Consider the following 12,703-nt stretch of genomic DNA (forward strand, 5'->3'; position numbering starts at 1 on the left):
TGCAATCGCACATGCGCTTAGCCAGCCGCAGGTGCGAGCTCGCAGAAGCGAGCCACAAGTCGCAGAAGCGGACTAGCCAGGGGCAGCCCAGAGATCGCAAGAGCGGAGTTTTTAGCGCAGCGCAGGTGCGAAGGAAGAGAGCGCAGAAGCGGCACGAGCAGCAGGTGCGGAAGTATCGTCGCAAAAGCGGACGGGCAGAAGCGGTCCTTTGGTCCGCAGGTGCGGAGTTTGGCCAGCTGAGGAGGACCGCACGTGCGAGGATTTTCTGAAGAAGCGGAAGCGCAGGTGCGGCAGTGGCTTCGCAACCATTTTTGAGCCCATTTTCTCCATTCTTGAGCAATTTTGGAGCTTCTTGAGAGGGGTATTCATATAGCAACTTTGATGTAAGTAATTTCTACACAATGTGAATTAAATACATATATTATGGGTAGATTTAACATGAAAAATTAGAAAAATCATGGGTTTAGATGAAAAACCTAGGTTATGATAAAAAAAAGAAGAAGAGATTTAACCGCGAAAACGGCTATGGAATTGAGTGAAAATTATACATTTGAGTTAGTGAGGTTATGGGTAACAACTTTTTTCGAAAATTTCTGAAATCCGGGCACGTGGGTCCGGAGATGAATTTTAGGAATTCTTTAATTGGGATTGGGTAACCACTTTAATAGCTAGAATATGAACTTTTGAGATCGTATTGATTATTTTATAAAATATTTGACTAGTTTCGAGTCGTTTGGCACCGAGTTGAGTGCTTAAAGCACAATTGTAGACCGGAAAGTAAGCTTTGAGACAAGGTAAGTCTCTTGTCTAACCTTGTAAGAGAAAATTCTCCCCATAGGTGATTTAAATTATTATTATTTGCTTCAAATTGTGGGGGCTACGTACGCACGAGGTAACGAGAGTCCGTGCGTAGCTACTATTCATGCTAATGTCCGGGTAGTCTAGGGCCCAAATTATGGATTAATTAAAATGTTGGCACCCTACTTGTTAATCAAAGTACCTAAATTACTTAAAACTTGTTGACTATTATGGAAGACCATTAATGGAATTTGTGGTACCTTGTGTATTAGCCTTTAATAACGGTTGAGATAAATGATTATAAATTATCCTCTCTTCTTGTGGAGCGGGCCGAACGCCTCGACAGTAGATAGATGTATCTATGGTTCGTGCCGCTCGACCCTTGGCAGTGTACACATTATTCTGGATCGAGCCGTATGACCTCGGCATAAATCGTGCTTAATAATACTTGGTGCCTAACCATACCTAGGTTACGATTTGTAAAGAAAGTGATCTATCTGAGATTATTACGAATTGTGGAAGAACTATTTGCTCCTACTTGTTGATGAGTTATTATTATTACTTACATTACTCATGTTATTTAGAAATTTCTTTATTCATATTGTTAGCCCATAGTAAGTGTTGAAGTCGACCCCTAGTCACTACTTCTTCGAGATTAGACTTGATACTTACTGGGTACATATTGTTTACGTACTCATGCTATACTTGCTGCACTTTTTGTGCAGGATTTGAGACAGGTGCATCAGGCGGTCCTACCGGCGCGTATCCCAGATATCTTGAGGCCTAGTGATGAGCTGCTTCCTAAGCCGTTCTACAGCCCCTAGAGTCTCTCTTTTGTATTTGTGTTCTGTCTATTTTATATTCAGACAGTAGTTAGAATTTTGTATAATCTACTAGATGCTCATATACTTGTGATATCAGGTCTTGGCATACATACTAGCAGAATTGTGGTTTTGAACTACTACTTGGTTTTATTTATTTAAAACTTTAATTTTCTTAAATCTGCAAATAAGGAAAGTTTAATTACTCGGAAACTTATTAAAAGAGGAAATATATGTCTAATTCACTATTTGGCTTGCCTAGCGGTGATGTTGGGCGCTATCACGATCTATAGGTGAAATTGGGTCATGACACGTCGATCATGAACCAAGACCGAACATAGATCGGTATCAGGCATACAATGGAGATCAAAGGGGTAATGGGTTCGGACACAACCCTGTGAGGAGTGAAAGAAGGAGATATTGAGGTCATAATAATCGGAGACTTGTGAGCAAAAACGGTTTCGACAGACCCATCGGGTCTAAGGAGGCACCAAGGTTATCGGAGTACAACTTCAGCGTCGATGCTGTCGGCATCGTATCAGCCATCAGACGCATTAAAGATACTAAGTGGCCTCGACCATTGCAATTCGATCCTGCCCAAAGGGACCCCAACCTAATGTGTAAGTATCATGGCACACACGGCCACAAAACCAAAGAGTGCCGACAATTGAGAGAAGAAGTAGCCCGGTTATTCAATAACGGATACCTCCGAGAATTTCAGAGTGATCGAGCCAAAAATCACTTCAGGAATAGGGACTCCAACAAGTAGATCGAGCATTAGGAACCTCAGCACGTCATTAACATGATCATTGGTGGAGTTGACGCCCCCAAGGGCCGATGTTAAAGCGCACTAAGGTGTCCATTGCAAGGGAAAAATAGACTCGAGAGTATGGACCAGAGCGAACCGTATCTTTCAACGACGAGGACGCTGAAGACATCGTGCAACCACATAATGATGCACTCGTAATATTTGTACTCATAAATAAATCTCGAGTTAAACGTGTATTAAATTAAGCCACATATCCTTAAAACCACATATAAATTTAATTGTTATCCATTTTTGAGGATAAACAATGACTTAATTGTAAAGGCAAATTTACAATTTGAACTTTATGAATTCGAGATATTAGGATAGTGATTTCTAAGTACTAATAACTGAATTAAGAAATTTAATAAAGAAAAGGCTACAGATTGAATATACACACACACACACACACACACACACACACACAGATATATATATATATATATATATATATATATATATATATATATATATATATATATATATATATATATATATATATATAATTTAGATAAAAGCTATTGCTTGTGTTGTGGATCCACAACCATTTACTCAACCTACTGTAAAAAGAGGTAAACTTTTACGTAAACCAATATTACTAATTGAAGCCATAATACTACTACCTCCACACCATATTTTTGTCATTTTGGAAAATTGACTAGTTGTTTCAAAATATTGGACGTACCTTTTAGAAATACAACAAGCATGTATGCATTTATTATTTTGTTTCCCTCAAATGACACTCACTACTCCAAGTATTAGAATGATAATTAAATGGACAGTTAAAGAAAAAACTTAATTGGTAGTTAGATGGATATTTTTTTAATTAAGCTTATTATCTTAAAGACAAATAATATGTACCAAAGATAGTAGCTACTCACTTTTGGTTTAATAAGTTGGTAAATAGTAAAGGTAAGCAAAGATTATTAATAATGAGTGCATCATTAGCTGTATGAAAGGCAGTATAAAAGTGACAACTAAGCTGGTAATATAAGCTACATTTTTGTAATCTTAAAGCTTTAAATTCGATATCTATTTTGTTTGAAGAATAAGATTCTAGCTATCACCACAATGGCAAAGTCCTACAAAGTTTTGTCTTCAATTTGAATCCATCTTCCTCTTTCTCCCTTAGCCTTTTCTTTTTATATTATTCTATTTTTTTCATTTCGTTTTTGGGTGATTTGACATTCCTCTACCACTGGCCTCTCCTTTTGAGCAAAGAAAAGAATCATTTTACACTTTTTAGGACCACAATGAAGATAACAAGTTGTGAATTGTGATCCGCTAATACTTTCGGTCGTCTCATGTTTGGACAAATATATATGAAGTTAGGAAAATTATTTGAAATTGAAGTTGGAAAGAGTTTGTCAAAATTTAGTTGTATTTGGAAAGTTATAGTTAGATGAAAGAAATTTTTGCGAAAGTTGAAAAGTTGTGAAATTAAAATTGAAGGTTTGAAAAAGTTCGCTTGAATTACACCTTCAAACTATAACTTCAACTTGAAACTCTTTTCAAAGTTTAAATTCAAATTTTGTTCTGAATTTCACAAACATAATTTCATGAACTAATTATTTTTTTTAATCGATGAATCAAATGATATATAAGATGTATAATGTATGAGTTATTCATGCAATAAATAATAATTTGAGAATTGTTATGCGATGAAAACAATATAGCCATTGTTATGCGAGATTGCCTACTTAAACGATAGGGTGATCTACACAAATAGGATTATTTGGTACCGTTGTTTAAAATTTGACCCTAGTAAATGAAGTCTTAAAAAATAACCTTCGATCAGAATTTCTGGAAGTGCTCGGGACAGTCGCTAGAATATTTCACATGGCGATCACTAGGATTTGCCATAAAATATGAAAATCGCCAGAATTTTTCATATAGTGATCACCGGAATTTTCTACAAAACCTGAAAATCGCCAGAAATTTTCATATGGTGATCACCAAAATTTGTCATAAAATATGGTAATCACCATCTTTTTTCATATTGGAAAATTCTGGCGATCGCCAAGAGCACTTTTAAAATTCTGATCGGGGGCTATATTTTCCAGGACTTATCTTACCAGGACCAAAATTTAAACGATGATCTTAAAAAGGTCCACCCAGCGTAATTTTTAGTTAACGATATTTTGTCTTTATATACACTTATTAGCATATTTTAAGTACATGTACTGTTATTTTTATATTCTACCACATATAAAATAATACACAAATATATTCTAGCCTAACTTATGCAGGTTTTAGCAATTATTCGAGGCCAAACCACGCCAACCAAACAAACATTGCATTACTTATGCAAAATACTGGAATTACGAAACGATCGTTTACTACTTGAGCCTAAGGAATTCGAAAGTAATTCAGTGCTGACGCCTAACACTCGCCCATTGCCTTTTACCCATTAAAAGATATGGTTTATACTTTGTCCATATTATCACATAGGAATGTTAGGTACATAATTATTGTACCTTATTCATTTCACTAAATTCTAGACCCGCCTCCTATTTAAATGTCCATGTGTAAAGCAAACCAACCCCTTCCGTATCCTTTTCTAACTAGTGCAATCAGAGACAATGTAGCCGTATAGCATCTGGTTCATCCGAACTTCGTATATTCTGACGCAAACTAGCCCGAACTCATATATTTTAAAATTTTAATAAGTTCAATGTTAAAAACCTTAAAAGTTAGACCCATCAAATTTAAATTCTAGTTCCACTTCCAATCCTTTTATTCAGCAATGTACCTGAATGTTTACCTCAAAGAAAAATTTTAGGGCCAAAAATTAACTTCATCGGCAGCTAGCTCTTTCATTCGAATTGCTTAAACATAAAGCTTAAAAGGATTTAACTTACAAATATTAATAATGTAAAAAAAAAAAAAAAAACTCTAATGATGTGTTTTAACCTGTTATAGCAGATAATTCACAAAGGCAACTTGACGACATTCATCTCGAAAGGAACAACAAAACATTGTGCCGATTTCATTAATTTACTCTTCCACTGATCCGTTACATGCTCTCTTTAACTCAGTTTGATCATACGATAGCTGCATCTATAAACTCTTCTTGCTATACCTATAGGGTGGGGGGAGATTTTGGCTTTAAAGCACTCGCCCTTCTCAGGGATTTACCCGTTGAAGGTGCTCATATGATGTATTTATAGTAAGAAACCCACTGAATATCTATAACTACTTAACTGTGAACTTTAGTTATTGTCGCAATATTAACTTGAAGTCGTTGTAGAAATTCCAAACTTCAAATTGTAGACATGCGTCTGTGTGTAACAATATTACTTTTTCACATAATGGAACAAGCACTTGGATTGTCATCACTGAAGAGGTAAGCAAATTTTTCTTCTTCAGTAGCATTAGGGGGAAGTTGTGCTTGTGCTACATTTTTAACCATACCAGCAGGTGCTCTTTTATCATAGGCCTGAGGTGCATGAGGATAATATACCACATTATAAGGTACATATGGCCAAAATTCTGCTCTTTTTCCTGTACTCTTTATTCTGTTCAATACTCTGTTTGGATCAACATAACCATTAACTGTCACTTTGCTTTGCTTTCTGTTCACTTCCACTGTTTTTACACCTGAAATCCCAACTTCCAAGAGCTCATTTACACATGAAACTAAAAATTTGGTTAAACAATCAAGAAAATTTATCAGGTCACCTTAAATGTAATTAAAGATAGTTAATAATCATAAAAATAAGATAGATAATCTTCTACAACAGGCTAATTAATTACTCTAATTGACATAGATATAAGACAAATCTTTTAGAATATGAGTTTACGTTATATACACTATAAAAAAAAAAATTACACTATCAGTTCATCCAAAGGATATTAAAGTTAAGCCTAAATAAAAAATGAGATTTGTAATCTTAAATAAAAATGACCTGACAGTGTAAATTTTTTAACACTGGCAATGTAGATACATTATTAGGGTATACATATTTGTACTAAGTTTTCATCTATGGTCACATAAGAGTTTACATTACAACGTGTTGGAACTAACAAAGTTAATGTATTTTTGCAGAGTTTTTATGAAGATGGTGGAAAGTAGTTTCTCTCAATTAAAAAGCAGGTAACTTTACATGTGCTTCGTCTTAAAAAGGTAGATTCCACAATACAGAATAAGTAACAGTTCATTAAAGATGATACAGTTGACTATTTCAAAGAAAAAAGTAACATTTCCAACTTAATTAGTTAGCTTTTAAAAGAATTTTTTTATTAAATATGTATAAATATTAAATTACGAATCCAGTAACTAAACGAGCAATGAGAATTAGGTTCAGAACCCATAAACTTCAAATTTTCGTTTCGCTAAGTAGGTTTCATAGAGACATAGAGGCTTGTATTATTGAGAAAACTGCATTTTGAATTAACAAAGACTTTTGATAACTTTAAATGTGGAACTTTTTCTTAACTTTGAAAGGCCCTCTTTCCTATAATTAAAGAACAAAGCTTCTTTATTTTTTGTGAAGAAGAAGAATAGTCATTGTACGAACCTTTCATATACTTAACAGAATTCTTGACTCTTCTTTCACATCCATCACAGTCCATTTTCACTTTTATTTCAACCGTCTGCCAAAAAAATCCAATTTTTCAATAATACAAATATATAAAAGAAAAGAAAAGGCAAAGAGAAAAAAGAGAGCCTGAGGAAGTCTTCTTGAACATGTAAACTTGAAATTTAGCAAGCTTTAAATGAGTATATAAAGTGAAAAATTATAACCTGCATTGATTTCTTCTTGTTGTTTGTATTGGTTGTGATTGTAAAAAAGTTTACTATATGGTCCATGACACCCATAATTTCTAGTTTCCTCTCTTATGAGAAAAGCAAAGCAAAAGAAGAAAAAGAAACGAATATGAGAGGAAGACGGGCGTGGAGAGGAGGGACGAAGTTGGGTGAGTGACACTATGACATAATGATTGTCAGGGCATGGTATTTATAGTAGGATTTAATTTATATACATAGCGTAAAGAATTTTTGCACTGATACTTACGTTAGGATAGGGTGTCTACATTTCATCTCCTTGGGATGTGCCCCTTTCCCGAACTCTACGTGAACGCAAATACTTCATACACCGGGTTATCCCTACCTATTATGAGTATATATTCTAGCAGCTTACTTGCCTTATTTTGGGTTACAAGTTTTAGTTATTATGGTTTATTATATAGGGTTATATACATAAACAGTGTAAAGATTCTTATACATTGTCAGTGAAGTTCAACCAGTAATTAAAGGCCGACCTATGCTATACTGAGAGGGATCACCGGCATCCGTAAAGTTCGGCAAAAACTCCATGTATATATGTATATGTCAATAGAAAATAGTGATATATTAGTAGTGAGCACCCAATATACAAAGCAGATTTTGGTTGAATCCAAAAGTGCACCCCGGACTTTTAAATCCTGGACCCGCCTCTGCTTGTAATAGCATATTAGTTATCGGTCGACTAGATTATTGATTAATGCTTATCGAAAAATAATGTATAACCATAATTATTTAGTAAGTGGCCTAATAACATAATTATTTTTGACACTGTTGATGCATAAAACTTAAACTCTAATTATATATAGTTACTACTTTTTAGGTGACATATGTATAGGGTAAAATCGGTTCACATTAAATACTCACATAATAGAGCGACACGTGGAACCAGAGATAGACGAAAAGTGAGACAGGTAGGAACCAAGACCGGGGACAGCAACTTCGGTTGGCACCGGAGAGCCCTCGAAGGAATATTGCTAATGAAAACAAACGAGTTCCTGCCACCCGATAGCATTCAATAAGGAATATTCTGCAATATTAAATACACAGTCCGTTATAGAGAATTATGGCATTCATAGCCTGCCATTATACATTCTTCAACGACCCTCATTATTGTCATTTAAGAGGGGCTTGATTCTAGGACCTTGTTCCCTAGATGCAACTATAAATAGTGATTTCAACAACCATTGTAACGAGAAAAATTTTCTGACAAACTTATGCTATATACTGTTCAAAAGCTTAATAACATTTTATTTCCTTCTTATTAATATTACTATTGCTATTACTGCCTTCGGAAGCTCCGCTCCCGGAATCAGGCTATTCACTGTCTTATCCCGATTTCAACGCTAATTCTTGCATTTTATTTAATTTATTTATCATTTTGGGATCAAATCGATTCAGTTGTCTATAAATCACGTTATAAATTTTAACTGTATATTTTTACGAGTAAACAACTTAACACAGTAATTCTTTTAACTATGATCGTATATATTAAAATCAGACACTTTATAGTAAAGTGTTCGTGAGATTTAAATACGGAAAAGATAGTGCACTTTGTGTCTGAGAAAATAGTGTCATATTCTTTCCAAATTTTGCTTAAAGAAATTACGCATCCATAAATGTGCAAATGTGCCCTAGATTATGATGTTTTAAATATTTCCTGATCATTTCCTTATTGCCATCGATATATTGATTGAAAAACTATTGTAAAGTGCTTTTGTGTTATTACTTTCGTATTATGATGCTTTAAATACTTCCTGATCATTTCTTTATTTATATTGATATAATGATTGGCAAATTATAAAGTGCTTTTGTGTTGTTTTGCAAACATTTCATTAATGAATTAATCAATTATTAGACAATGCTCAGAATTATTGGCATCTTGTGTGGGTAGACCGTATCTTAGTGCGCGAAAGATCGACGGAGAAATTGAGTTTTTTTGTTCTTTTGATATGAATAAATACAGTTAGAGAACCACTTTTAAGAAAAAGATGTAATGAATGTTAATCCATTTTTTTTTGGTTCCAGGACCACAATTTTATTTAATAATGAAGTTCTTAAAAAATAATTATAATTATAGTTTTATGGGATATATAATGCACTTACGAAGAGTAAAAAATTCGATTAACATATTTTTGTGGCGTTTCTTACTTATATAATAGTATAGATAGATGGATATGAATTATATTCATTGTACGTATGTACTTAAGAGAGTTGACGTGGCACTCTCTAGAATCAGAATTCCTTTTTACTATCTTTTACCTCAATTTTTTGCCTTTTCTCCCTTTTAAAAATTTAATGTGATATTTTAAAATGTCCAACATTCACCTCATTAATTCAATACACAATTGTATCTGTTGAAATTATTAGAATTCTAAAAGACGCTCAATCGTCTGGCGTATCTCTCTTCTCACATGCGTCACGGATAAACCATGATGTATATGGTTTTGTAACTTCCTTTATGTGGGATTGTACTTTTGAAATCAGTAAATTCCTTCATGTTCTTCTTTTGTAAGTTTTTTTTAATACGAATATTTAACTCTTTCTCTCTTCACCTAATGACATTCTAATATTTTGGGTTGTTGTTTCAGAGGAATGCATAAACGGATGAAATAAAAATATATATATCTAACCCCGCGAAGCATGGACAAATTAACTAGTGAACAGATTAAAATAAAGACGGAAAGCTTTTCTCTTGTGACCAAAAGAAGAATTCCCACTCTGAAGGCGTAAATCAAATGGAATTTTTTTCAACTAATAAATCAAATGGAATGGACATCTAAAATTCGTAACCATACTTTAATAAGAACCGAAGAGGCAGCTTTTTTGGGTCTTCTCCATATTAGCATGTTTTCTAAACAGGCGGCAAAGGCACGACGGCAGATGCATTCTCTGCCAAGGCCACTTTACAAAGAATAGTCAGCTGGTAATGCTCTCATAAGTGGAAAATTATACAATTCCATATACATCTTGGCTGGGACACAACATATTCTAGTACTTCTTATCTTTAGGTCCAGTTAACTTGGTATCAAGTGACTTCTTAAAGAACGCGCCCATTGATTCTGCTCGCAACAATTCAATAAGTTCACCTCGTAAATAAACACTTTGGACGTTGTTGACATTGTTTTTTCTTAAAAATGAGTAACAATTAAATTTATATGCAGTTTAAGAATACATGATTTAATTTAATACGAATAATCTAAAAATAACAAATAATTAAATTAAAGAGAGAATAAACGATCAAACCAATCGCGATGCAACAATCAAGTCTAGTTTTAAGTTGAACACTGAAAACTGGCTACGATCGAGACCTCGATATGAGCTCGGTTGTAATTAAAGAAGAGAGTAACTGAAGAACACTTTGAATAATAGCTAGAAGATAAAAATAAACTTTTATTGCTTTGGTGTGCGTGTCAACAGTGATTTTAAATGAAAAAGTTTTTCCATTTATATAGCAGAAAAATTACAATCCTAATACAAGTCTAAATAAGGTAAATATCTTCTTTTTTTGGTAAATGTCGATCCGTAATCGACATCAGATGGGATTTGCACCGTAATATCCGGTTGAGGGCGAATATTACGGCTCTCTACTCGTCATGCTCAACCGTTTCTCTTTTTCCTTTGTCTCAAAACTTTACTTGGCCCGGATCCGTTGTTTAGCCTTGCCTGATCCTAAATGAATCGTTCGTCCCCCCGAGCTCTGAAACGAGGGACCCTTCGACTTCGCTCGAGTTTGAGTTAGATCATGCTTCCCTCTCATTTCTTTATTGGGAAATCGGGGGTAACATTCTCCCCGATTTTACCCCATACACAGATAGTCCCCTCACTTTTCAGAGAGTAGATTTATCGAAGTGACGATAAGTGATTAATTGACCCCGGTTCCTTCTTCCGTACGCTACAATCGGGTCAATGGGTAAGTGAAACGTCCCATCAGTCACGTTGTTCTGACTTCGAACACGTGTCAGCCGCTGGTTGACCGTCCTCGAATACGAAACGTCACGCATTAATTACCTCTTCTCTATATAAGCTTCGATCCTTTTTCACTTTTTTACATTCCGATTCTAGAAATTCGTAATTTACCCCCAAATTTTTCACTTGCTTTTAACCCCTTCAAATTTTCATACATCGTTCTTCATATCCTTATATCTTCATCCTCCCATCTTCAAAGCTTCATACTTCATCCTTGAACCTTCAAGTTTGTCTTTCAAATCTTCATCCTCATCTTCAAATCTTCATACCCACCTTCATATGTTCATATTTCCCAGAACTCGATGGTGAAGACTTCGAAATCTGTGCCCCAACAGACTGTCCCTTCACCTTCTAACCCGACCACGGATGCTGAGGTAGGCGTACCTGAAGTTGCCCCCGAACCTCCTCTAAAGAATTTTATCCCAGAGGCTGCTCTATAGAAAACAACTTATAGGTCCAAAAAGCTTCCAGACAAGGGGATCGAGGTGAGGAGGTGTGGAGGTACATATGCTCCATCACCGAGGATATGCACCCTACGGTTCGGGAAGACTGAAAGTGGGAGGGTAAAGAAGTGGTTGTCCCTTGATCCCAATGAGAACATCACCACACATGTGGAGGGGTATCTAAGTATTTATACATACCCATTTATAGTTGGCCCAGTGGATACCATAGTCCTCGATTTTTGCAAAAGGTACAAGGTCTGCCTCGGGCAGATTCACCCGTCCTTTTCGAGGATCGTGATCCTCCTCCGCCACTTTGTCAATAACATTGAGGCACCCGATTTACCATCGGCCATCTTCTTCGTCTCTACAATCCCCTAATCTTCCGAGGGGAATTAATCAAGTTCATTCGTCGGGCAAAGAAAGCTCTATTCCCGAGCATTGATGAAGGTAGGGATCGAGGCTGGCGGGGGAGATTCGTTCGGGTGAAAATCTAGGATCTCATTCCCCCCAAGTTCCCACCGTTTCCTGAAAAATGGAACCTAGCCCGTAAGTTCTTCTACTTTTTGAGTATTTAAAATTCCTTTTGGTATTTTTGTTCTTCTTTCTCATTGCCTGGTTCTACCATTGTGCAACGGTTGCTTGAGTCCCTAATGCAGTTCCCCGCTTCAAATAGTGGGTCGAGGGGATCTGCAAACAGCTATCGTATTTAAAGCGCGAATGGCACAAACTCTCGAAGGGAAAGTGGAAGGCCCATTCCTATTGTGAGTGTTCTCCCCTCGATCAAGTTTTCCTTTTATATTCAACTGTCATTTTTACTAAGTCCTTCCCTTCCTTTCTTAGGTTTTCCCAAAACCACTAAGCTCTAAGCAGTGGACGAGAACGAGGCTCCATCCACCCCTGATAAACCCTCTGTTTCGTGACAACCTGAGGCCGGTGCTGAGAAGAGGGAAAAGAGAAGAAATAGGAAGTCTTTGTGTTCCCCGGACGTGGACACCGAGTCCAAGAAGAAGAGGGTAGCGGTCCGGGTCCGTAAGAGTAACAAGAAGAGTATCCGGACCCCTATTCCCTTCACCGGCTCAGG

General features: G+C 35.8%; 1 protein-coding gene across 2 annotated transcripts; it reads right to left on the reverse strand.

Moving 5' to 3' along the window:
• Positions 1–5,382: 5,382 nt before the first annotated feature.
• Positions 5,383–7,364, reverse strand: LOC107821419 (heavy metal-associated isoprenylated plant protein 21). 2 transcript variants are annotated; one of them, XM_075230384.1, is made up of 3 exons: positions 7,172–7,364; positions 6,945–7,020; positions 5,383–6,063 (listed from the first exon to the last, which is right to left on the reverse strand). In XM_075230384.1, exons 1-3 carry the CDS (start codon positions 7,244–7,246, stop codon positions 5,729–5,731), a joined length of 486 nt encoding a protein of 161 aa, XP_075086485.1. In that variant the 5' UTR covers positions 7,247–7,364; the 3' UTR covers positions 5,383–5,728. The 2 variants fall into 2 exon arrangements, with proteins under 2 accessions (XP_075086485.1, XP_016503342.1); XM_016647856.2 differs by having other exon boundaries at positions 5,383–6,024; positions 7,172–7,363.
• Between the last annotated feature and the right edge of the window lie 5,339 nt (positions 7,365–12,703).

Source organism: Nicotiana tabacum, chromosome 14, assembly GCF_000715075.1.
Source record: "Nicotiana tabacum cultivar K326 chromosome 14, ASM71507v2, whole genome shotgun sequence".
NCBI classification, from domain to species: Eukaryota; Viridiplantae; Streptophyta; class Magnoliopsida; order Solanales; family Solanaceae; genus Nicotiana; species Nicotiana tabacum.

Excerpts from the sequence above, each read along its gene's own strand:
- LOC107821419 (XM_075230384.1), bottom strand. The coding sequence starts at position 7,246 with ATGGGTGTCATGGACCATATAGTAAACTTTTTTACAATCACAACCAAT. Across the intron at positions 7,021-7,171 it reads ACAAGAAGAAATCAATGCAG|ACGGTTGAAATAAAAGTGAA; the intron begins GTTATAATTTTT and ends TTTTTTTGGCAG. Across the intron at positions 6,064-6,944 it reads TTCTGTTAAGTATATGAAAG|TTTCATGTGTAAATGAGCTC; the intron begins GTTCGTACAATG and ends CCAAATTTTTAG.